Source organism: Labrus mixtus, chromosome 6 (assembly GCF_963584025.1).
Source record: "Labrus mixtus chromosome 6, fLabMix1.1, whole genome shotgun sequence".
In the NCBI taxonomy this organism is placed as follows: domain Eukaryota; kingdom Metazoa; phylum Chordata; class Actinopteri; order Labriformes; family Labridae; genus Labrus; species Labrus mixtus.
This window is the reverse complement of record NC_083617.1, coordinates 2,986,362-3,013,796: the sequence shown is the minus strand read 5'-3', so window position 1 is coordinate 3,013,796 and position 27,435 is coordinate 2,986,362. Positions and strand designations below refer to the sequence as shown.

The 27,435-nt window shown below is 42.1% G+C and overlaps 1 protein-coding gene across 4 annotated transcripts in view; it reads left to right on the top strand.

Annotated features, from left to right (window-relative positions):
• Positions 1–2,171: 2,171 nt before the first annotated feature.
• The window catches only part of pde10a (phosphodiesterase 10A), a 72,916-nt gene continuing 47,652 nt past the window's right edge, over positions 2,172–27,435 (top strand). The window contains exon 1 of one of the 4 annotated variants that reach the window (XM_061039486.1): positions 2,172–2,797. In XM_061039486.1, the coding sequence (XP_060895469.1) occupies positions 2,725–2,797 (73 nt within the window). In that variant the 5' untranslated portion in view covers positions 2,172–2,724. Of the gene's footprint in view, positions 2,798–26,781; positions 27,192–27,435 lie in introns of those variants that run through there. The other 3 variants (XM_061039488.1, XM_061039487.1, XM_061039489.1) reach the window with 3 other exon arrangements.

Sequence of the window (27,435 nt, the reverse complement as noted above, 5' to 3'; positions counted from 1 at the left end):
GAATCAAAAAAACAAAGATGTCATTTTTGTCTTATCTTGTAAGATTTCACACACATGAAAATGTGCAACAAGATTGTGTAAGATTATGACCTTTTGTCTCATCTTTACATATCTTTAGGTGCTGTTGGGTGGTCGAGCTTTTCCTGAAAACTTTCTCTAACAGCAAAAACAGAAAATCTAAACGCAGCGACGTGACTGTGTGCAGAGTGTCTGAATAAAACAGCAGAGCAGCTGAGCAGAGAAAAGTGTAAAGACGGGCATTATGTGAGGCCAGTCGACATGCACAAGAGCCCATTCAGCCCAGAAGATCAAGGTCAGTGTATAAGGACATCATGACATCCTCCCCCCTACAAGCAGCAACAGGAAGGAGCAGACATCTAATCCGCTAAATCAAATACACAACTGACTCCTTCACTGATGTCTCCGAGCATCTCACTGTCAAACCCCACTGTCTGCACAGTTCATGTGTGCACGATATGCTGCCTGCTTTTTTTTCTGTGGATACAATTTCAGCATAAAAAACACACACACACACACAGCAGTTCAATACAGACACACACTCTGGTGATCATACAAAAAAAGACAGACTGCTTTCTTTATCTTTGTGCATGTAGGAGTCCAGAGAGCGTGCATTCATCTCTGTATGTTATAAATAATAGATGTAAGAACATTAAATGTTCTTTCAAGGTTTATGACGTTATGTTAAAACTACTTCGAGGAAAAGCATCATCATCATCAGTGTGAAATGATATGCAATCATCCAGTCCCTTGTGATCCGCTGAAAGAGCCAATTATATGTCCTTTTCTTATTATAGGGAATAATATTTAGAGCAAAAAAAGAAAAAGATAATGGGACATGTATCAAAAAAAATCTAAAAAGCCATGAAGGCAGGGTATTTCTCTAAGCCTAATAATCCCATTATGATCCCTATGAAAAAAAAAGCTCTCTGTCAAAGCAGGGAGCATTGACGCAAGCATGTCTTGACGTCAGTAGCTGCAGTGAATGAGGGACGGGAGGGGGGGAGCCAGAGAGAGAGAGAGAGAGAGCGAGATGTTTGCCTTCAGAAAATACCACGAAATGCCAGCGTCATTGGCATGAATGCAGCTGTAGCTCTTTGCAAAAAAAAAAAAAAAAAACCCGCCGCGGATGTGCGCACAGACGCAGACAAAAGCCGCTTTTTTAATATCAAATATGTCCGCCCTGACATTCATGATGTGACACATTTGTGGAGAAACAGAAAAAAGGTGCCACACTGGAAATCTAAACCAGATGTAGTAAATGGAATATGATCCCCCTGACCCGGGACTGTTCATGAATAAATCAGCATATGAGAGAATGAAGAGAGGAGAGGGAGAGTGTGTGTGAGTGTGTGTTAGTGTGTGTTAGTGTGTGTGTGTTTTTCTCAACTGGCTTCCTCTCTCCTGAAAAGACAATGAATGTGTGAAAGTAGAAGTCAGCAATAATCTGAGCAGGTTTGATCAGTTATTCATCAAACTGAATATCTCTTAAACTTCCCCAAGCACGCACACTCCTCTAGTGAGCTGCACATATTATTCTCTGGCATTCAGAGCTGAGTCCTCCGGAGGGGAAAACTACCATCAAGCAATTTGTAAAAAAGCCAGACCGGTGGCGTCATTGCCTCCTCTCATAACACACGCAACAACCGCCACTCTCTTGCTTCTTGCTGCATTTTTATTCACAGCTTATTCTCAAGTTGCCCTGTGGCTCCATCCCCGCACATTGAAGTGTAAGCAAAGCTGTCCAACCCCTTAATAATAACAATGCGCGTTTGTTCGCTTTAATGTCTTTCTGGCATTTGGATCTGGAGGTGGGTTTTTTTTGCGCAAGAAGTGTTTCAGACTTGCGGAGTGTTTTTCTGGAGTGATGCCGCTTTTGTAACGCTGCAACGCTTCTGTGGTACATTGACTCCAGTTTCACTCCGGGGAGGAATCCCCTGCTCTCACTCACAGATGTTGCAAGAGAGCATTCACTATACCACAACTTAGTGCGCAGCTGACATTCTGCCAAAAAAGGACACATGCTTTTGGTGTACTTTGCCTTCCTCCAGATAATCTCCGTTTACACTACTCGTCAAGATACCCAAGAGTTCCCGTTGTGTCGGCTGTGCGTCATCCCTGCCTGATTAGACTTTGACGTCGCAGAGCCACATTCAGGAAAAGAGCAAACCCCCATACAACGTTGAGAATCGAAATTGACTTGCAAAAAAAAAACCGGACTGACGAAAACCACTTTTTCATTCATCAGCACGTGGATCAACAAGTTGCTTTCGAGTGCGTAATTTCCATTTGAGCGGCGTTCATCATAATCCGCGCCACACGTGATCGACAAAGCACTTCAGCTGCAAAAAAAAAAAAAAAAAAAAAAAATTCCTCATCTATGAAGAGAAACAAGCCCCGGACAGTCAGCGGAGACACATCTCGTCCGGGAGTCAAGAAGGAGACCGGCTCCATGCCTCGCTGCGTCTCCAGATGCCCGGCTGGCCACCTCATGGTAACTTTGCGCACCCAGCCCGCTGGAGAGAGGGGACACACTGAGAAGAGATCTGAATGAATGGGACTGAGATTTATTCCCAATTTCTCTTCTCGCCTCCCCCCCAGACTGTTGTATGTGTTGTATATCCCGCTGGTTGAAGGTGTCTCGCGTTACCAGCAGATATCGACTGAGCGGTGGGTAGATCCATCACGCGAACAGGGGAGCAGCAAATGTCGAAGAAACGGAAAAGTCCTGACGACCAGGACTTCGAGGAATCTCCGTCTGCAGGAGGCAGCGACCAAGGTAGGAGTCATGCTCGAGGAAAGATAGTGTGAAAGTTGAATTGTTGCCAGGGTTCAGCTATGTGACATCTGCAGGGACTGTTTGATGGATCCCTTTATCGTCTGATATTTCAACAGAGCATTTTAGAGTAGAAAAGACCAGCTGAAGCATCAAGGCTCGATCATATAGCATTACCTCTATAAATCCACGGCATATTAAACCAATGCATGCAATCATGTTACAATCACCTCTCCACTTAAATAAGTATTTTCATCCCTAGAAAACAATCTTCTGTACTGCTGTGGATTACTTTTTTATAATCTCCCATCCTCCCATCCTCAGTGGAGTGACATTACTGTGACATTAGGGTTTGGTTGCAGAACAGATTTTTATTTTCAGCTGCGGATGGAAGTACATTAAATACAAACTGTGACATCAGAGTCAGACAGAAGCTGCAGGGGTGAACTCAGCTTGGTTTGCAGCGTGGCTGTTTTTCCTCTCAGGCAAAGGAGGACCTGTTGATTCAGGAACTTGGTTAAACACAACTGAAGTGTAGTGGTGGGTTATGAAGACAGTTTCCAGTCCATTTGTAAAGGTTGAGTATATTTATTGATATGCATTGTGGGAGTTTATCAGCTGGATTTAAAGTCATGCTATCCCTGGTTTAGAGGACCCTTCTATGTGCACATTGTTGATAATTCTACAATTCACTTAGCAGACTCTTTTCTCCAGAGCGACGTACATCAGAGAGTAAGAACAACACAAGCAAGGATCTAGAAAAAAGGGAACAATGTCAGTAAGAGCAAACAATCAGCTTTGAGTCTGATTGGACACACAGGTGCTGACAGGAAGTGACCAGAGGCAAAGCACAACATTGAGGGCAGTTCTTGAGAGCTCTAATCAGTATAGAAACCATCTTATAAGTCGTCGTTATCAAACAAAAACCATCGTCACAACCATCATCATCATCAATAATATGGAGACCATCATCATTAAGTTAGTAGGTATTCATGAAAGAGCTGGGTCTTTAGCTTTTTCTTAAAGGTGCAGAGGGACTCTGCAGATCACATGGAGTTTGGAAGTTCATTCCACCAATAATAAAACTGGATAGTAAATGCTGTTGGTGTCATGATACCTAACGGCTCAGAACAGCTCCATGAACACATCGACTCATAGTCACAGCGATAACATGCAGTCCTATCAGTCACAGCCCTTATGATGCATTACGTTTATCTTTAATAAAATAAAAGCAGAAGGGTAATAAGAAAAACGTAATCCCTCGTACATTGTGTGCCGATAAAGATGAGCTGTTCAGATCACAAAAGGTTTTTTTGTACCAGGCTGTAAACGTGTTTATTCCTGCGTCAAAATTGACATTTTTAATATGTGTGTGTATGTGACTTCCGGGCTTTTGGAGCCAGCCCCTAGTGGACACTCGAGGAACTACAGTTTCCTGCACTTCCTCATTGGTTTCATTCTCAACACTGAATGTTGCCACTTGGTTAATAAAAAAAAACCTTTAAGGAACTTTTTGGTTTGTGTCTATTTTTGCACCCCCTGTTGACCAAAGCAGGAGGTACACTATCCATTTCCGGCTTTTTCAGACCCAGGGGCTTCATTTTTGTCTGTTTCATTACCAGCTAAAAGCTCCTCACAGCAGCTTTAGTAAAATAAAAAAAAACATTTCTATGATGGCGTTCTAAACGCGTCATCAGGAACATGAAATCAGCGTCAGCGTTTCTTCAGCATTTTTGTCAAACAGTGACAAGAATCTACCGAGTCCACCTCTGTGGTTTCCCCTCACCTTTCCACAGCGGTTTTGCATCACTTTGTAGGGTTTTTGTGCCTTTTTGTAAATGTTATGCATCTCTTTGCTCTCACTTTGGGCATCTCTGTAGCTGCACAACTTTTTGCTCTTTTGCTGCATCCATGTGCTCCTCGGATGCTACGAAGAAGATGTTTGAATGTCTCTCTTATGAGTTATATTTTAGCAAGACGGTTGATGTGCAATATGTGAATTAATAAAAAAGTATCTTAACAGTGTGCCCGGAAAAACATATTTTGCCCCCCATGTGATGATGATTCTGACGTCAAGTCGGGCACTTTCCAGAGCTTCCGACTTGTTTTTCCGACTTGAGCAGGTGTTCATGTGCATTTTACAACTCGGAGGTGTCCGATGCCACATGAATGCACCATATATGTTTGTCTCTTTGTGGCTGTTTTGCATCTCTTTGCTCTCGCTGTGTGCCTCGCTGTAGCTGATCTGCATAACTTTTTGGTAATTTTGTGCCTCATTAGCTTTTATGCATGACTTTGTGGTCATTGTTTGTCTCTTTGTAGCTGCTCTGCATCTCTTGGTTCTCATTTTGGGCCTCTCTGTAGCTGCTCTGCATCTCCTGGTTCTCATTTTGGGCCTCTCTGTAGCTGCTCTGCATGACTCTTTGGTCATTTTCTGCCTCTGATTTGTTGATTTGTGTCTGTTTGTCTCCACTCTGCAGCTACCATTAGCAACTTTGTGTCTCTGTGGAGTTGCGTTGTATGTCTCCTGTTCACTTTCTGGTCTCTTTTTTTGAGTGTCTGCAAATGTCTTTGGTCATTTGTTTCTCTTTGTGTTCACTTTGCATCTGTTCTGAAGTCATTTACACATTTCCATTTCGTCATTTCCCACGGCTCGGTGACTCTGCGGATCATTTTGTGTTTCTAGATGTAGTGTCTTTGCATCTTTTCGAGTATCTGTGTTCTTAGTTATTTTGTTTCTCTTTGGAAGTTTTGGATCTTTGAGTCCACTTCACATCTTGTTCGATCTCTTGGAAACATTTTGCATCACTTTTTGTTTCCTCTGTGTATTTGGTTGTTCAGCGTCCTGTGAATCATAATGCATCCTTTGTTGTTGATTTATGTCTTTTTGTGGCCACTTTGCATTATATGTGACAGCTTTGTTTCTTTGCAGACTTTTTGTGTCTCTTTGATGCTGTTATTCACGTCTTTGCTCTCATGTTGTGCCTCCATGTAGCCGATTTGTGTCTTGTTTGTTGTTCTTTTACTAGAGATGCACAATATACTTTTTGTCAATTTCAATCCGATTCCGGTACATATGCACCGATACTGATTCCGATATTACATCATAACTCATAGTGTTATTGTTGTTGTTGTTGTTGTTGTTGTTGTTATGTGTGAGGCTACACAAGGCTGGAGTAAACACAGCATAGCATTGCATTCTGCTGGATTCACATACAAACAGGAAGCAGCAACAACTGTCAGGTTTAATAAATCTTAACTGTCAGGTTAGTAAATCTTTTAAACCCAAGTGTAAGAATTATACTTTTGATCACAGAGAAGGAGCTGTTCCATCTCGTCTGAACGTCGTCATGGAGACGATTTGTGGACACTTCTTACAAAGTGAGACGGTACGAGTGGAGGATGTTTAAAGTGCCAGACCGTCTTTCTTTTTCAGCGCCGTCAGTCCAATATCAGATACGCAAATTACTTCAATATAGAACAGAATAGAATAGAATAGAATTACTTTATTGATCCCAAACTGGGAAATTGTGGCGTTACAGCAGCAGGTTATCCAAACACACAATATGAGCAAATATACATAATATAATATTAAATACAAAGTGAATTAAAAATATAAAAAACTAAGAATGAGAATATATACAACCAGGATTTAACTTAGCATTACTAGTCTTAAATATGAAAGGTTAAATACAACATACTTTGCTGGAGGTAGATGTAAATGTGCAAAAGCTGTAAATGGACAGTATTGACATGGGGAGCTGTCCAGAGCTGTTCAATCAGTGATACATAAGTTAAAGTGCAGGACTGTCGACATGTTATCAGCAGAAAAAATATCGGACCCAGACCAAGTGAACTTTGTAACCGACACAAAACATGACACAACGAGTCAGCTCCCTTTGAGATTAAACATCCGGGGGGTTATTTGGAAATCTTAAACCAGCCACGGGGAGCGTCACAGTAACTCTGTGTGAAGTTTAAAAAACATATAAACCAAACTCCGTCTACTTCCTGAACATTACACTTCACCTTCCTCAAATCGCCTCTGAACCGTGTCGATGAGAAAACACTGCTTCAGCTCTTCTTTGGACGTGAAATCAAAGCTTTCCTCTCCTTCAAGAGGAAAAGCCTCGATCAGCAGTGTGGCTGCTTTAACTCTGGAGAACACATGACAGGCGTTACGAGTCCGAGGCCAAGATCAGCATCACCTTCAAGCTCAGAGTCGTGCCTGCTTTAATGAAGGGAATGGGCCCGGTGAACGACTTCGAGCACGAGACGTGTGGAGAGTTTTCTTTTGCAGCATGATATTTTATTTGATAAAAAAACGTTTTTTCTGTTAAATATCAGGGAGTTAATATGTGGAAGGTGAGCGCTGTGTCATCTTCTCTGTCCCAAACAAAGACTTGGAAAGTCCCCTGATGTCCGGAAAATGTAATGAGCACGTGGTGATAATCACAAGTAGGAGCTTCTATTCGCTCAGTTCCCGTCATCACAACATTAATTTAAACACTGAAAGTGGATTCATGGTATATTGTGAGACAGGTGTATGTGTGTGTGAGAGGGACGCAGTCTTCTGACTACTCAATGTATGACACACCTACACATTTAATTTAATTTTATTTGTATTTATTTATTAGCACACATATAAGAATACATCAAAATAGGATTAACAAAAACATAAAAGGTGTGTCAGGAGAGGTCAAGAAGCCAACAGGCTTAAACAAGGGACCTCAGCTCTTAAGAGACAAATAAATCAACACACAAAGAGATACGTCAATCGAATTACACAATTTCAAAATAATAAATATAAACACATATACAGTAACCTATACACGCATTCATACACACACACTTAGACACATACATACAATAGAAAGACTGAACATTTTAACCCTCTATCAGCCAAATGAGACAGCCTGATGGTAGAGGCTGCTGAGTAAAGAGTCCATCAGAAGTAACTTATCCTATATGCATATTCAAAGGGATACTTCACCCGTTGAAACATGAATCTGTATTGACATTGGGTCATATATGTAGAAATGTGACATTTTGAAGTTGGTGCCTTCTTGGCCGTGAAAAGGCAGAAAGTGTTTTTTTGGCTCAAAAATCGTCGTTTTGCGTCACTGGAAGCTCCTTTTCAGACTTATAAATACAAAGATTTCACATCTCAGGGGAAAATGAGGGCGGGATGCACAACCATTCAAAAAAACTACCAGGTTTATAATGATACAAAGATTATTGCAAATGGGTGAAGTATCCCTTTAAGTGTCTTGGACAAATTGGACATGTAGATGCAGGAGTTGGGGATTAAACCCCCGACCTCCTGATTCAGAGACGACCGACTTTACCAACTGAGCTACCTGTGTGAGACGGGTTTCATCTTCAAAGTTTGGTCTGGCAGGTTGATCAGAAGATCGGGCAAAGGGAGACTCAAAGGGGGGGGTTCTGTCTTGGACATTATCCTACCTGAACTGATAACGGCCCAGACTGTACCTGGAATAAGAGAGACATGGGAGAATCATACGCCGAGTTGAAAAGGAAGAGATGAGGGTGATTGGAGATTGTCGAGGGAAACGAGACAAACAGAGCAGAGAGAGCTGACCAGGTATTGCACTAATCTCTTTGGTTGGATTCAACTGCAGGTTATTTTTTTGTAACCGCAGTCCTGTTAGCACCCATACAAAGTGAAAAACAAAACAAAAACAAATAACACCAAAAATCGTCACCTTGTGTACAACCTATCCCACCAGTTTTATTTTACATCATTTTGTTACTACACTGTCCTCCATGTTTTTCTTTGTCCTGTTTGCTCATTTACTTATTTTGTCCCTCTTTCTAATTCATTCATTTTATTTACTGACCCTTTTCCTTTTGTTTTGTTTGTCTGTTTGTTTTTGTCTAAATCTGCTTGCAAAACTGTATCGTACCACAGTTGACCTCAGTATAAGCTGTGTCATGCATTATGGCTTCCTCAGGTCTGCAGACGTGTTTGTTTTGCTCTGAAGATGCGACCTGTTTGCATCACAGTCTTTTGGCTCTGCATCGTTTTGGGCAACACGCCCGAAGCCGAGTTTCCCTCGGCGCACACGGAAAGGAGAGCCGGGCGCTTCCTTCCCCCGACTGTGCCCGGCATCTGTGATTGCTCATGGGGGGGTACACACACCCGCTGAACCCCTCCCACTCAAGACTCTGCCAGCCTGCGTCAGAGCATGCAGGATGGCTGCAAAAAATATTCCTCGCTCTTGTATTACTCCTTTTTTTTTTTTTTTAACAAAATCCTCTTTTGTGAAGTAGTGCATAATCTTGTGCTTATCGATGGACCATCTGTTGAAGGTTGGAGCATGTTAAATAAAAAAAAGCACTCATGTGATGGATCTGGCTCTGCGTTCAGTCAGCCAAATGCCAAACGCAGCCGTCTCACAATGAAATTAAACTCAAACCATTTTCTACTATGACGAGCTTTATCCAAATGAAATGGCTGCTGTCACAAAAAAACAGAAACATACAATAAAGCCACAGAAAAGAGCCAAACAAACACGTCTTTGGAATCACCAGGAGAATATTATTTTGAGTACACTGGTGTCAGTGTTCTGCCCTTAGGTATAGATAGTTTGAAAACCAAATGTGAGGAAATTGTTGTTGTTTTTTTAGCGCAGACATTCATGCAAATCATTTACTGATGGGTGGATAAAGAAAATGTTTTCAAATGCACTTCTGTCAGGCTGCTGACCATTTCATATTGCAAGGTTATGGCGAGGCGTGTCAGCCATGCAGAGGCGATTCTAGAGTGGTATAAGGCTCTGGGAAAACATTCTCAGGGGGCCCCTACAGCCAGCGATGATCCCCTGACTTCTGACCTCTGCAGCCGGGTCACTCGCACGAACACTTGCTCCATACTTGTCCCTCAGTAAAAACCTGTGTGTGTGTGTGTGTGTGTGTGTGTGTGTGTGTGTGTGTGTGTGTGTGTGTGTGTGTGTGTGTGTGTGTGTGTGTGTGTGTGTGTGTGTGTGTGTGTGTGTGTAGACTACAGAATGTATTAATTTATTTCATGTTTATTCTTAAAAACTCATCCAAAGACAAACGAAAGAATCACCTAGTGGTCATAATGTGTACTGCAGCTCTCAACAGTGCACACAAAGATTTTGCATGAGGCCATTATTCACATTTGTTCACTTTTTAAATTCATTTCATATCTTGACCTTTGCCCTCTCTTTTGAATGAAAGAGCAGTTTATGAGTTAACCCCATTACTGTCCCTGCACTGACACACATTGAGACACTAGGGGGCGCCAGAGTATAAAGATGAAAATCAGGGCATCAGAGGGAGAGAAATTCACAACGGAGCAGACGACATGTACCTCCTGATTTACATGTTTTTTTATTTTTGTTTTTTCCTTTTCTTCCTCCTCCTCTTTATCTTCTTCTTCTGACATTTTTAATATTATTACTTTTTATTTATATATGTGGAACTAAAAGGTTAAGTACAAACGTGTTTGAAAGACGCAGAAGAAATTTCAAATTCACAATATTTCTGACAAAGCAGAAGGCAAAAAAACAAGCTGATATAATTTGATTTTTTGTGTGTTTTTTTGTATTATCGTTGGTTCTCTGAGGTCGTTCGTTTTCAGTTCTGACTGAGACGAAGACTTCTCACTTCAACAACTGATTTAAGAAACAATCAGAAAAAAGTCACAGCTCTGGAAATATCGAGCATGAATACTCGGCTTTAGTTTCAGACGTTATTGTGTGCGGTTAAGGGCTAGTGTGTGTGTGTGTGTGTGTGTGTGTGTGTGTGTGTGTGTGTGTGTGTGTGTGTGTGTGTGTGTGTGTGTGTGTCCAGGTCATGAATGGACTGTGTCCGTGTGTTATCAGTAAACAGGCAGACCTGACGTCTGGCTGCTCGTTCGTCCTGATGTCTGCAGTGCAGAGAGATTGACAGGCCTTTACGTCAGCGCCCGTATTTCTCACCTATGATTCATACCGACTTTGTTTGGCCTCTGATGAGGGCTGCAGACTGACAGTAAACCCCCCCCCCCCCCCCCCCCCCCCCCCCTTCCCCACTCCTCAAATTCTTTGAGCACAGTGCAGCGCTCCCTCTCTTCTTTCTCTTTCTTGTTAAAACATTTATTTTCTTTGGCACTAAATGGTTTTTATTTAAACTCAGAAGACGTCCGTCGTTGACCCTCTCTGTGTGTCAGTGTGTGTGTGTGTGTGTGTGTGTGTGTGTGTGTGTGTGTGTGTGTGTGTGTGTGTGTGTCGTTCACATGTTGAGTTTGTGTTTTAAAAGGATTGAGAGCCAAGATTTAAAGATTACGTATAAATGACTAAAAGGAGTTCTCCAGCTATGTTTTGCAAACAATACAACCGGGGTCGTCTTCCTTTCAGCCTCCTGGTTGCTCTGTCTTTTTTTTCCTGCATTTACTGACAGAACATGAAATTAAAAAACAGTAAATAACACGCGATATAAGTCATTAGTTAACCTTGTGCAGAACCTGCTGGTTGCTGCAAATGAACCAACACTTCTAGAGAGCCTCACAGCTGATGATACTTTCCATTTAATTCTACATCCCTGGTTTAAACAGATTTGCAAAAAGATGCACAGAGTTTTTTTTCATCAAACATCCTGCTTATTGCCCGTATAAGATTTGTGGAAGAGTGAACTTTACACTTCCATTACACAGATTTACTGATATTGCAAAAGCTCTTTAGGAACATTTAGATAAATAAAATAAACAAACAAGACAAGAACTAAAAGAACGAAGCATCAGATGAGAAAAACACAAATATTCATCTTCTTCTTTAATCTGTTGGTTGTGTTTTTGTGTAAAAGGTACGCTCCCCTGTTGTGTAACATTTGCACAAAGAGCAGCTCACAGCGTACACACCGTCATAGAGACTCACACACACACACACACGCTGACAGGCTGTGTGACATCACTCAGCTGTAAGTAATGATCAGGATGTTGAAAAGGCTTCTGCTGCTGTTAGCATGTCAGCTCACACATGCGATCCACAGGCAGAGTGTTTGCATCGAAGCGGCAACGAGGAAGGGTGTGTTCCATATGTGAGACGAGTGGTAACTCATCATTGTGTGTGTGTGTGTGTGTGTGTGTGTGTGTGTGTGTGAGAGAGAGAGCAGAGTGGAGGTTTGATGGGGAGCTGATGAGGTCATGGCTCATGTATCCTTGCTTGCGTCATCACCTATAGGATGCAGCTGCAGCTGCTGCTCTTGTTGCTGTAACAGCGTCAGGAGCTCGAATTTGAAAATCATGTTTTAGAAACAAAAGCTCATCTAACCGGCCGATCTGTGGCGGAAAGCACAATTTCCCTGCTCTTAAAAAAACATAGAGAGAGATTATAAGATGTAAAATGTATTTTTAGTTGATGTATCATCGGTTAAAAGCTGAAACACATTTCCAATTATAGTTGACAACATCTGCAGCTTTTTTTCCCCCTGAACACTTTCATTTAAAGAGACACATTTGACTTCCTGTTTTTTTTTTCCTGCACTTTTTTACAAGATTGCACGGTGAAGCGTTTTACACGGCAGAGTGACGTCAGCAGAGAGAGAGGAGCCAGCGCTGTTTGCTCTGCTTTTTGTTCCTCTGCTGCACAGACCTCGGACCACATGCTCATCATAACCATCATCAAAATCATCATCTTAGTCATCCTCTAGAAAAACGGATGTGATAATCTAGGTCAGAAGTGGTGCCAACGGAAACACTGCCCGCTGAATAACCGGGATTTCTATGTGTGAGAGATGTATGTGTGTGTGTGTGTGCGTGTGTGTGTGTGTGAGTATAAACATCAGACTCCATGTGTCCCTGGCAAAAAAAAATCATAAATATTGTATTTTGGCATTTTTATTTTCACATTTTTTGAAGAAATAAATCCATTCATGTTTTCAGCACCAGTTTGAATTTTGAGATGTTTTCTTTCCAAATCCAAATATAATAAATCTGCATTTTTAATCTTTCAGTGAGTCCCTATACCTCAGAAACAATTTTACTGAAACTCCCTTTATGCCACATTAAAACATCACACACATAGAAAACATGAGATCATTCTGGGATGGTTTCTGCCTCTGATGCTGCTGGTGCATTAAAGCCATTTTGTTCCTCTGGTTATTCTGCTCTGTGCTGCAGTCGTTTGAATTCACAGACGTTGGCTTCATGTTATATAAGGTGAAGATTGAAGTGTGTAAAATTCTATAAAATCATTAAAAAATAAAAAAAGAATCATCCTGTGTTTTCAGCGCTGTGTGGAAATAAGAAAATATCTGACCGGGGTTTTTATTTTAAAGGGAATTAAACGCACGTCTGCTCGTCTCGTTTATATGTCATTGAATGGTGCGGCATGTGTGTAATGCACATAAATTATGTGTGTGTGTGTGTGTGTGTGTGTGTGTGTGTGTGTGTGTGTGTGTGTGTGTGTGTGTGTGACAAACGTTCAGGCAGGCATAATTGGTGCCAGCTCTGTGACGTAGAGGACATGAGGGCCAGGCGGATGCTGTGAGTGGCAGTAACAGCGTCTCCTGCTCGATCCTGCCCCGTCTCTGACTTCATTGGGCTCCAGCTCTGACGCAAATACACCCACCGACCCCCACCTTCCTCCTCCTCTTCCTCCCTCCATCCCTCCCCCTCCCTCCCTCTGCACACTTCTTTCATCACGCTTTTTTTTTTTTTCATCCATTTAAATTTTTTTCTTTTCTCTTTTTTTTTTTTTTTTTTGATTCATGTTCTGCAGTTCCCTCCACTGCAGCGCTGCACACAGCTCCACGTCACACATTTCTGCACCACCTGAACTCGCTCTCTCTCTGTTCTCTCTCTCTCTCTCTCTCTCTCTCTCTCTCTCTCCATAGCCTTATCAACATTTACCTTATTTATTCCTCGCCCATGTCATCCGTATGAAGCCCCCCTCTGGTTTTGTGCAGTGTGAGGTTTTGAGTCACAGTTTGCCACAGAGAGCATTAAAGGTGTGATGTGCTCACATTCAATTTGTCAGCATGCGGCGCACAAGAGACAGACGGCTTCCTCTGCTTCCGTCAACTGCTGCTTTAAAACGGGTGAACTATAATAAGCTCTTAAGAAACACTTTCATTACATGTTATGCACAGTGCTTTTTTATTTAGAGAAGCAGCTGTAAACAAACTGAATATCTGAGAGAAATCGATTCTGTGCTCTGCTTTAACTTCACATCTAAACTGGTTTTATTTTAATCGGCCAGTGTTACAAATGTTTCCCTCTTTTTTGACTTTAATTATTTTACTCCTCTCTAAGAACTACAAGCTGCAATTAGCGATGTAGCGCCAAATAACTGGCAGGTTTGTTTTTTCTGTTAGGTGTCCCTTTAATATGTGAAAACTCAAAACCAAATAGCAACAGACGAAAACCCAAAAAGGTCAATTCATTTTTTTTTTTGATTTGTTGAAATACTTTTTTCCGGTGACTGAAAGCCATGAATTGAAGAGTCTTTTTTAAAAGTGTAGCATGACAGCATTTTGAGCAGAGTGTGTGCGATGCTCTGAGTTCAGACGAGTTCCTCACAGAGCTCTGAATTAACAAAAAGCTCCAGCGCTCAGAGTGCAGCCAGACGCGACCACGTCACTGATGTTTTTTTTCTTTTTTGAACATCTGGAGTGACCTTCTTCAGGTTGCACTGATGCACAAAATCACTCGTCAGCTTCCAGATGTGCTTCAGTTTGTCTTTGACCTCAAAACAGAGAAACAGGAGAGGAGGTTTGAGATGTCCGTCCAGATCTCGTGTTTGATTATCAGAACAAACAGACCGAAGATTTATTATGAATTCATGCAGGTCCAGAACTTCCTGTGCGTGCGAGGCCGTGTTGCAGTACTCAAAACCATCCCACCTTTTGAAGGTCTCGGGCTCAGACTGGGCGGACTCAGGATTTTAAATCAAGACCGGTCAAGACTTCCACTGATCGGCCATTTTTCCACGTCATCACTGAGATTAGAAGGAAAACGCCTCTTTATAAAATAAGCCTGTCTTGGTCTTGGTCTTGGTCTTGGTCTTGGTCTTGGTCCTGGTCCTGGTCCTGGTCTTGGTCTTGGTCTTGGTCTCACCCTGCCTTGGTCTTGGTCTTGGTCTTGGTCTTGGTCCTGGTCCTGGTCCTGGTCCTGGTCCTGGTCTTGGTCTTGGTCTCACCCTGCCTTGGTCTTGGTCTTGGTCTTGGTCTTGGTCTTGGTCTTGGTCTCGGTAACAGTCTCGGTCTTGGTCTCGGTCTTGTCTCACTCTCACCCTGCCTTGGTCTTGGTCTTGGTCTTGGTCTTGGTCTTGGTCTTGGTCTTGGTCTTGGACTTGGTCTTGGTCTTGGTCTCACCCTGCCTTGGTCTTGGTCTTGGTCTTGGTCTTGGTCTTGGACTTGGTCTTGGTCTTGGTCTTGGTCTTAGTCTTGGTCTTGTCTCGGTCTCACCCTGCCTTGGTCTTGGTCTTGGTCCTGGTCTTGGTCTTGGTCTCGGTCTCGGTCTTAATCTTGGTCTTGGTCTTGGTCTTGTCTCGGTCTCACCCTGCCTTGGTCTTGGACTTGGTCTTGGTCTTGGTCTTGTCTCGCTCTCACCCTGCCTTGATCTTGGTCTTGGTCTTGTCTCGGTCTTGACCCCTAAATGTCTTGATCTTGGTCTTGGTCTTGGTCTTGGTCTTGGTCTTGATCTTGGTCTTGATCTTGGTCTTGGTCTTGGTCTTGATCTTGATCTTGGTCTTGATCTTGATCTTGATCTTGATCTTGGTCTTGATCTTGGTCTTGGTCTTGGTCTTGATCTTGGTCTTGGTCTTGATCTTGGTCTTGGTCTTGGTCTTGGTCTTGGTCCTGGTCTTGGTCTTGGTCTTGGTCTTGTCTCGGTCTCACCCTGCCTTGGTCTTGGTCTTGGTCTTGGTCTTGTCTCGGTCTCACCCTGCCTTGGTCTTGGACTTGGTCTTGGTCTTGGTCTTGTCTCGCTCTCACCCTGCCTTGATCTTGGTCTTGGTCTTGTCTCGGTCTTGACCCCTAAATGTCTTGATCTTGGTCTTGGTCTTGGTCTTGGTCTTGAGCTTGATCTTGGTCTTGGTCTTGGTCTTGGTCTTGATCTTGGTCTTGGTCTTGATCTTGATCTTGGTCTTGATCTTGATCTTGGTCTTGATCTTGGTCTTGGTCTTGATCTTGGTCTTGGTCTTGGTCTTGGTCCTGGTCCTGGTCTTGGTCTTGGTCTTGGTCTTGTCTCGGTCTCACCCTGCCTTGGTCTTGGTCTTGGTCTTGGTCTTGGTCTTGTCTCGGTCTCACCCTGCCTTGGTCTTGGTCTTGGTCTTGGTCTTGGTCTCTGTCTCGGAGCATTACAAAGTATAACATTTGTTCTTGATATTTTGAAGTGTATGCTTTCATTTATTTAAAAAGTCTTTTGCCCGTTAAAGGGACGATGCGTACATTTTAAATTATTAAAAGTTTCCACCATTTTTCAGTTTTGTCACTTTCGACGATATCTTAGCGTTTGGTATCCCCGGCTCTCCTAAACGCTGCCTGATTCTCTAACCACTAAAAGTTTCTGGAGCATTCATCATCACAGATTAAATGTTTGAATCACAAGTGTCTGCAGGGTCACTGATGAAACATTATATCGTCTTTAAAACCAGTTAAGCTGAACAAGCATGTCACCACAGCTGCACATCTGCTTTCTTGTTCAGAACATTTGCTGCTAGAAGCAAAGATATCACATGTTGAACAAGCCGAGTGTGTTTGCCTTGATGACTGAACAATGGCCGTGTCTGGGGGTCCGACTGAATGAACGAATCAGGAAACTTCTCACTATCATCTGAAACCAACATCATCCATCACACGACCCAAACTCCCAGCTGTGCATAGGATCCATTCAGACTAGATGACAAACAGAATACTTTGTTTGAGAAAGTTATCGTTAACAAACTGTGAAGACTCATGAACATGTCGAGACGGAATCAAACTCTCTTACACATTTAGTGTGTCAGCTGTGCATCAAATCAAGTTGGATTATCCAGTTAAAGTCTTTATATGTGATTTTTCACACTTAAATGTAGAAATCAAGTATCTCCTCTGAAAATAACTCTGTGAGTCATGACTGTCTACAATGGGTGTAACACCCGAGTCCCACTGTCTGTGATGTTTTCAGAGTTTTCAGAGTCCTATCTTCAGTTTGTTTACATCGCCCGGACGGCCGGCTGACTCCTCCCCTCGTGTATAAAAGTTGTTTAATTGAGGGACTAGAGAAAAGAAGAATAACATACTGTACTCACTGCTTAACTGTGTTTCTAGATCACGCTCATTTCAGGTAAATTTACATGCAGTGTGAAGATACGAGCATAATAAAGATCGCTAGCATTAGCATGCTAACACAACAATGCAGCGCGAGTTGTTTTGGTTTCATGCTGGTGCTAAAGGGCGACATCTGCTGGATCAAAAAAATAGAATTAAAAAGAAATATGATCTCATGTTTTGTCGATCATGTTTGCACAATGAACCAAAACTTTTGTGTATGTGTTTCCCTTCCTCTGCCAGCCACCTTTCAAGTTGCTTCTAGTCAATTGGTGGTCTTCTTTTTTAGTGTGGTTCCAGCTAACGGGGTCTCAAACTGGACCACTGACACCCTGAAATACACCTGGAAGTGATCGAGATAATTCTGCAGCTCCGGCAACAAAAGAAGAGCGAGGAGAGTTTCACCTGTCGATCAGATGGCTGAAACTCTCCACGCTCTTGTCTTTGTTTTCAAGAAGTGAAAGAACCACTAGATCATCTTCACTGCTTGATCCCTCTGCGTGACGAGTACGACATATGTTGTCTTATCCTGCAAATTTTTGCAATTAATAGAAATATAAACGCATCGGCCTCAGTGGCACATGAACATGGCAGCGAAAGCACAAACACAACTAAACCCTGAGCCAAGTGGAGTATAGAGGAAGAAGAAGACCAGCTTGTGCAATTATGGCATCAACACAAGTGACGGTGATCGTCCTCCATATTTGTTTTTCTCCTGAAGTCGTGTTTGATCACACAACATCGTTACTACAAACAGCAGGTGTGGGGTCTCATGGTCTGGCTGAATCGTCCAGTGTGTGCATTCAGAGGATTCTAAACCGTCCTCGTGTGTGGTCAAGATTTGTAAATTGTTTAGTGTAGCCAGCCTAAGTCATCCTTTTTGGGGACCTTGAGACCTGCTATTCATGTTACAAAAATGAAACACACCTTTAAGTAGAAAGACTTGTCATACTGGAGATGTTAGATCTGCAGAGTCCTCCTAAAAGGGGGGCAGCAGAGCAATCCTATATCACAGAATGCACCGTTTTGGGAGCGACGCGACAGAGTTTCAAATAAGATCAGACATGAAAGTTTGGGGCCATCGTCCTCCTCAGGTTCTCTGACTGTGATGTAACCATGAGTGAGTCCTTAAAAGGAAAGCCTCTCTAGATCGGCCTGTTTCCTGTTGACAAGTCGGGCTGCAACTGGAGGCAGCTCAGAAGAAACAGTGTCCTGTTTTATCAGACGGGACACAACATGTGTAAACTGTGTTTTCACTTATGTGACAATCCTCGTAAAAAAAAACAAAAAAACTGCCAGATATACTGGTCGCTTTATTTTGGATAATTAATTTCCTGTCAACATGTTCGAGGAAAAAAGTCCTCCAAGTTACACCCCGACTCAGAACATGTGGAAGCGATAAAGGCCCCAAACGTCAAGCTATCCATCCACTGAGAAGACAGCTCGGTCTTAATCTCAGGTGGACTCTGGTTCTTCTGCAGCTGGAAAAATCAGCACACACACACACACACACACACACACACACACACACACACACACACACACACACACACACACACCATCCATAGCGCAAACAACACTCGGAAGTGAAGCTTGCAAGATACGTCTGGATGGACTGTTAACATCACACAATGATGTCATCTCAGCGTTGATTGATCATTTCTTTAAAGGGGACGTCTTATGAAAAATCCTCTTCTACAGTGTGTATGAACATATATCTGTGTAACCTGAGAGTCTACTGACCCACAACATGTTAAATAAACCCATCCAGTCCTTTGTTTGTGGTCTGCATAAGTCTTACAACACAGAGAAAAATGCTCCGTTTCAAATGTGCTCTCCTTGTGATGTCACAGTGGGATTCTGGTTTTAAAAAAATCCCCTCCCCTCCCCTGGTATCTCCACCCATGGACTCCACCCCCAGCCTAGAAAAAAACTTTTACGCAGGTCGGCCATTTTTATTCTCCCTACAGAGGAGCGATGTCGACCGGGAAAACTCAAGGGGCGGGGTCATTACATTTAAAGAGACACACACACCAAAACGGAGCGTTCTGAGAGCTGGTTTATATAGGGTCACAAACCTCCTCTGGTGCTTGATTCATGTTATATTCTGACCAAAGCACAGCACAGATGTTTCATTTAGACCACAGGGGGACTGTTTGAAAAGGTGGAGGAGGGGGATAATATGTCCTCTTTAATGTAAATTAAATACATTAAAAAACAGCCATATATTAAATGATTAACCAGTTTTGTGTGTCATGGCTTAAAATGTTAATTAATGTAGAAATATTGAACATAATCCATCCCCTGTTGTTTTGCTTGTGACTTAAGTCAGTAACACACACACACACACACACACACACACACACACACACACACACACACACACACACGCCTCAGTGCTGTGATCACAGGACATTTCTTTCATTTGCACATTTAAGACAGGAGCAACCTTCACTGTGTTTGGTCACAGGCTCACAGAGTAACCGTGTAACACTATTTGAAAAAAGGAGAACAAGATTATTAACGGCTTTGATTTCTTAGAAGACGAACAAAAAAACAAAACAAAAAAAAGAGAGATATGTACAGATAAACAAAGATGTCATCTTTCCTCCTGGGACCGTGAGGACGTCTGAGCCAGCAACAGACCTCTCTCCTCTGGGTGCGTCGACTACAGTACAGTTTGACAGCACTTATTCAATACGGCAATTATTAAGACGACAGAGGGCAGGTAATGATGTGCCGTGATTTGTGTTCCCATTAACCTAAATTATGCACCTTTCTCACATCCGTCCTAATGGATCACAGCGCGATGACGCCCCATTGACGTCACGTTTTCAGACGATCCGCATTGCAGTCGCATGCAAATGTGTACATGCCGGGCTTTTTTGTGTAAATGTGGAACTTCTTTTTTTATTAATTTTTTTATATTATTGCATTTTTTTTAGACAAATAAAGAGTAAACAGAGGCAGTAATAATGCTCATTGGTTGTTGAACTAGTTGCCGAGCCAAGCTGTGAAGATGTGCATAACTCCCTCAGCCCCCCCAGGGACCCTGTATTTTCATGGGCCTGCCTCTGACGTCAATGCTCCGGCTGTCCTGTGGATTGTCAGAACAGACTATTCAGTTGGGGGGGAGGGGACTGGAAGTCTCTGTGGTGTGTGTGCCTGCTGCATGTGATGTGTGTGTGTGTGTGTGTGCTTATGTGAATGTAACTATGCCTTTTGTGTGTTCATGTTTGTGTGTGCTCGCATGTGATCTGTAAATGTTTGACTTATATCTGGGGCGTCTTTGTGTGTGTGTGTGTGTGTGTGTGTGTGTGTGTGTGTGTGCAGCGTGCAAAAAGCTTGTACAGTGCCTTGAATCAGAAATGTGTTTAAGTGGATGAGGTCTGTAATGTGAGGGTAAGGGGGGGGGGGGGTAAGGCTGTGTGTGAACAAGCACACACACGTCTGAAGATGTGCAGCTCTCATGTCTGGAGACAGAGGTCGCAGTCATCAGGAGGATGTTTGCTAAAAACAGCCGAGAGGAGCTGTTGATCCTCCAGCAGACGTAGGTGAAGTGAAGCCATAGGAGCCGTGTGCATCAACCACACACACACACACACACACGCATACACACACACATCCCATACTAAGACAAAAGGAGATTTCATCTTCTTTCATCATCACCTTTTTTTGATTTCCATAAAATTTCCTCCGTAACACACATGTTATCCATTCACAGATGGATCTGGGATTTGGTGGCAGGGTGATGTTGACAGAGAAAGGGGGAGCGTGCCGCCTGTCCAAATTGATACAGATCAAGCCGGAGACGGCCCTGGTGGACACTTTGAGGTTTTCTTGGGATCTGAGGGGCTCTTCGTTCATTTATTGCAACTGTATCCAAACAAATAAAAAAAGATACAGTGACGCAGGTTTAGCCGCAAAAATCCCATCTGGTGACCTGCCTGCTGCCTGTGATCTATTCCCTGCAGTAAGGGACGACGGCCATTCTTTCACATCCTTAGATTTCATCAGATGGAGCTCGAGCTAGATGTCAGATAGCCTCAGATTAATTGGTGCAAATTCAGGGATTAAAAATGTTTTTTTGTAATTCTTTAGGATTCAGAAGAGACATGTTGCAAACAGGTATTGTGTAAACATGGCGACGAACAGATAGACAAAGAGTACAGCTACCTGCACGCTTTAATATTGTTTATTTATCACCCTTCATTTCATTATAGAAATACTGAACAACGTAATCACACCTTACATTTTACTCTTATCATGCAGGCCTTACAATGCGTTTATCCTGTTGTATTTTCTGTATTTTTTCACTTTACACTGAACTGTATATTGCAGAAAGAAAATATATTTAAATGTCCTTTTTTTCTAATATTGAGCAGCACTATAACTAACTTCAGTATATTCCAACTCCGCTTTATTTTGTAGGAGTGGGATGAGATGGTAGAGGAAGAAAAGCACTTTAAACGTGTCACCTGACGCTCTCCTTCAGGAAATAAAAAAATCTAAAGACATGATCATCATCATGACATGATACGATACACTGTATTGTCCACACACATTTAGCTGCCTTGACAGAAGCATTAATACAAAAAAACAATAAAAGTGAACAACAATCCACATGTAAACGGAGAAGCACATTCAAATGAACAACACAAACAATAGAAAGCATTCTGCACATTACTCCTATTGCACAAGATCTGCATAAATCACAGCATGATAAGTAAAAAAGACAATAACACCATAATGCTGTTACACAACCCCTCCAGCCTCAAGTAACATCGTTTTAAAAAGTTAAGGCTTTTTTTGGGGCTTTTTATGGCTTTATTGTAAAGACAGGACAGTGGATAGTAGGGCTGGGAATCTTTGGGTGTCTCACAATTCGATTCGATTTCGATTCTTGGGGTCACAATTTCGATTCAGAATCTATTTTCGATTTGTCTGGATTCAAAGTTCATTTTCTATTTAGTACATACATCAGGATCTACTCCAGTCATCTGTGATACTCGTTAAATGTCTTGTTGCATTCTACTGAGATAAAGAGCTAGCATTAGCACTTAGCAGGGAGTGACTGATTAGCCCAAAAAATAACGATTTTTAGAAGTTATGATTTAAAATCTCAGAAGATAAGAATCTTGATTTTTACATAAATCAACTTTTTTCCCAACCCTCGTGGATAAAGTCAGGAATCAGGGAGAGAGAGAGAGTTGGGAATGGGATGCGAGAAAGAAGCCACAGGTCGGATTTGAACCCAAGCTGCTCGCTTGGAGGACTTTAGCCTCTGTACGTGGGGCGCTCACACTAACCACTAGGCTTCCAGCGCCCCCATAAAAAAAAAATTGATAAAGAAATCCTCAAAGGTCGAAGTCAAAGTTCTGTTGTTGCCAACCAGATGACAGGCAGCTTCCCAGCAACCAGCAGAGTATCTCTAATAAAACGCAGCTCGCTTTGTGCACTTAAAATAGTACATGAGACATCTGACAGCCAAAGATTTGCCTGAGTCTTTCTGTCTCTTTCTTGTGTGTGTGTCTCATATACATCTAAAAGGAAACACATTTTTAATTGTGAGCTGGGGCTAAAAATACAGCTGTCTGTGTGGATCAAACCAGGACTGCTTCAGGAACCATTCATGCTCCTATTTGTGTCAGCCGTTTGGATTTTATTTCACACCAAGTGCAGCTAATCTAAACACAGTGGAAATATCAGTTTGACAGGTCAAGTTACTTCCTGTTATGTAATAATTATTCAAACAATAAGAACGGTCGCTTTTCCGAGCTTCTGAGCTCAGCGGATCAGGAGGGTTCACCGGCGGGTCACAGACAGAGTCGCTGCATCCCTTGTGATCTTCCAACGTTTCCCCTAGAAGTTCTTCATCCTTAACCGTCTCACATAAGCCCATAAACTCGCAGTCGTGAACTTTGCAGGGAAGAGTTTTAAAGCATTTGTTTTCTGTCCAAATTTCCGTGCATATAAGCTACTTGGAGTGCGGGGAGGAAGCACTGAGGTGAGGCTTGAAGGAGCCTCATAAACTGACGTTTTACTCATTTCTGCTAACAAATGTCCGACTTACTTTATTTTCCTGATATGGGTTTATTATTCAAAGTAAATATCATAAATGTTATTTAAAGGCATTAAAGGCATGGGACTCATATTCTTATTTGATTGTTTGGGATCAAAATTGTCTCAAAAGCGTGTGTATCCATCCTTTAATAAAAGACATGCAATGTGCTGCATATTAGTTGTTAAATTTCACCTTTTAATGCCAAAAATGTATTCATCCTTTCTTCTGGAATCGCCGGCATTCAACGTCTCATATATTCCTCTGCAACAGGAATAAAAGATTCAGACAGTGAGATGCACGCACAATCAAAAGTCATAAGCTGATGAGTTACTGCATGGTGCAGGTTGTTTCCTCATTAACGGGCTGTTCGTCAGGCTCAGATTAAAGGAAAAAGCGACGGAGTGAGTCAGAGAGAATCTGTTATGTTATAGGTGACCTCTGGATGGACCAGCTGCTGAACAGGAATGCCAGAGATTGATAGCGCAAATGCTGACGTAACCGGCGGCCACAGCTCCCACACCTCTCTCTCTCTCTCTCTCTCGATATGATCAGTATGTAATACTGCGGCTGGGAGGAAGTCTGGCACGCTTCATGCTGTATCATGTTGCCGACTCAGAGCTGTTTAGGTGCACTGTGGGCACTGATAACGCCAGCACACATCTACAAAGGTTGGCAGAGATAGGAAGCTCACTTCATTAGGCGCTTAATGTGGGATCCTCACTCAGACAAAAAAAATCACATTCAACAGGAATCATTCACAACCTGAACCCTGTTTGTGCTGCAGATTATGTCTAGTTTTCGGCCCAAATTGAACTACATGTTGGGATTGTTTTCAACTTTAAATTTCCTGTAAATAAATGACGAGTCTCTTATTATCGTAAACATGAGCGGTGAACTCCAAAGAAAGCCCTAAGGCAGAATCTGTGCAGTTAACCGGAACTATTTTTCCCTTAAAGACGTCAGAGACAGCTCAAACAGAAAGTGGAAGTCCTGTGACTTATACTATATGAAACTAAAATAGTCCTGTGTTCGAGTAATTCTGTGGTTTTACATTGACAAATAACATCTAAGTCTGTGGAAGTGATTTTCAGCAGTCTTTAAAACTGTTTGCTCAGCTTCTGTTGTTTCCAGGGTTTCTCTTCCAGTCAGTGCAAACGTAAAATGTTCAAATATGTAACTCAAATGTGAAGATAATTAGATTTCATTTTTGTTATTATTATAAGGTTATAACTCCAGTGAGCATGTCTAAATATTTCAGTTGCTCTGCATATGTGCAGCCCTTAATGTGCAGAGTTAGGACTTTGCTGAAAGAACGGGCTGCATTGATTTATCTCTTCTTGCCAATTCAAGGCAATATTTACAATTATAATTTATGTAAATGTACGACTGAGTTAGCCTGGTGAAATAAATCAATTGAATACATTCCTTTTTTGTGAGTGCGGGTCTCTGCAGATATTTGAAGTCAGGAGCTGAAATATCATCAGTGAGCCAAAAAAAAAAAAAAAAAGGCAGAAAGACAAATCTTATTTTCTTCAGACAAAAGAAGGTCTTGTAAAAATCTCGAGCTAGATAAAAAGAATTAGAGCTCAGTATGATCGATGTTTATACTCTCCCCGCCTGCTCTCCCACACGTACAGGCACATTGATTCTGCGTTTTATGAACACTAAGATTTTATACACATAACATTTGCTATTTATGCCTCATATGTTGTCTCATTGGAAACTTAAGGTTGTCTTTTTGTCTTTCTTTATAATAAAGGTTCATCTGAAAGAAGCTGCTTCTTCAAGAAGAGTTATAGTATTTATACATTTTGGCTTGCAAGCACCTAACATATCTCTCCCCATTGATTCGTTTTAAGTCATAGCTGAAGAGGTCAGAGGTCAGGGCACCTCAAGAGCAGGAGGCAATGTACTGTAAAAAAAAATCACACAGAGGTATGATAGTTCTTCCATTAATCAAGGATCAAAATACACTTTGATTCAATGCTTATTTTCATAATAGATGTCCGAGTAATATTTAAAGGATCTCAGTCCAGTTACATCATTGTCAAAAGGGGTGTTCCACAAGGCTCCATCTTGGGACCACTTCTTTTTTTTTGCTTTTTTTCCACAAGTCTCTGTTTGCATGTTAGAGAGAATGCAGCAGTTTACCTGAAAGTTATAAATGATCTTTGGTAAATATGTCCACAGTGTCCTGATCACCTTTATGCAGACGACACTGTTGTTTACCTGTCAACTCTAACATATCACAAACACATGATTCCTTAAAGTCTGATTTTTAAAAGGTCCAAAACTGATTTATATATATACATATATATATATATATATATATATATATAAGTTATGTATATAAGTGTCTATAGAATAGGAAGAAATGCTTCTGCATGGGGTTGGAATAAGACACAGTCTGTCACATTCCTCCAAATTGTTTATTAATTTTAATGATGGGTCTGTGTTTGAGCGAGTCAGTGTGTTCAAATATTTGGGACTCTGGAACGACCCTGAGCTCTCTTTTAAGCCACATATCGGTTTTATTACTAAAATAACGTATGGCTGTCTGGGTACACTGTATCATTCTGTTTACTGTTTTTCATTTAAAAATAAAAAAATCTCTCAATTAATATTACCCATCCTTAATTAAGCCCCCATTTTCCTTTCAGTACCCCAGGCCCCTGTATACTGTACATAACTGTCTTTGTTGATTTGTTTTAAGGAGTCCAAAACACACCACTGCTTCACGTGTGAATATCTTATTTGTGCTTCATATTTTTTGTAGTCTATTTCTGGTTTTATTCTCTAGCTGAGAGCTGGGGGTGGAAGTTGGGGCGGTAGAATTTGTCTGTCTGTAATTGTAGTATATGTCTGATAAATATTGCTGTTTGTATTTGTGTTTGGACCCCCTTGAGATAAGATGCCGCATCTCATCCTTTAATAAATTGAAAAGCTTATCTTTTCCGTGATTATCCGTGACAGTAGACGCGCCATTGCTTGGTCCAGCCATGCTTTAAATCTGGAGGCTGTGGTCGTCTCCTTCTTGACCACTGAGTCGTGGTTCAGGAAACAGCAGCTTGTCTCCGGAGGGCGCAGGGCATGTGGCTCTGCCCCCTTTTACGCAGCCAAATGCAGGAACAGGAACAGCAGCTTAGCAGCGTCAACAGTGCGCTCTCCAGACGCGTCAAATGCGCACTAAAACACCGGAAACTAGGCGGATTTATCCTTCAAAATAAAATACGGTTTATGTTGAGTTGTTGAACAAATATCAACTGGAGAAATAAAGTTAAGGTAAAGGTATTATTAAACATTGAAACTTTACGAAGGTAGGACCTGTTTAAAATTCTCATCCCGGGTGTTTTGAGTTTTAAAATCATTCTAGTAATATGTCATAGCTCATCAACCATGCCATGTGGTCAAATGTCAACAGACTATGGGGCCTGGTTTGGCTTAAAGATACTACTGAAAGAAAATCTGTTAAGTTTTTTAAATTCTGACAGGAAAAAAAAACTCATTTATATTCCTGATCACAGAAACCGATACGCGTGTGGGGTTTTATTTTGAAGGAAGCGGTGCTTGATACATTTGATTGACTTGACACTGGCGCGCTCATGTCTGTTCCTCTCTCTCCCCGTGATTGTGTGTGTGCTCACTCCCTCTTTCTCCGTGTCGATGCGTCGTCGTCTCCGCTCCTCCAGTCTGCTGCTGCTGCACATCCACAACGGAGCCACCACGCCGAGGAGGCGGGCCCGACTGTAGCTACACCTCGGCCAGCGGTGCTGGGTCATAGCGCTGGTGGAGGGTGGGGTGGGAGGGGGGGCAGCACTCTCTGCTCTTCTTGCCCTTCCTAAAGCGTGCACAGCCTGAAGGCGCTGAGGACACCATCACCTCAACGCCGACTGGAATAGTTTTTGGATTTTGGATCAGACGCTCCAAGTTGCAGCTGCAGAGGCGCACTTTTCTCCGGGGCTCCTCTCTCCTTCTGCCTCTCACAGTCCGAAATGGAAGATGGTCCGTCTTCAACAAGCTGTTTCAGAAGGTTAACGGACTGTTTCCTGGGTGCAAGTAGGTATTTTTGACAAACACTTCAACACTAAAATCATCGCTGAAATTTACGCACAATTTTAAAATCTTTGCTTTCAGTACCAGGGTAGCAGATCGCGAAAAAAAACACAATTTTCGGTTCTGCAGGCGTACGTAATTTACCCATGTGTCTACCCAACTTTATGAATGACAGAGTGAGAGCAGATTTAAATGGGTTATTTAGCGGCGACAAGGCAGGACTGCAAACTGGAGAGTGTCTGTGTGT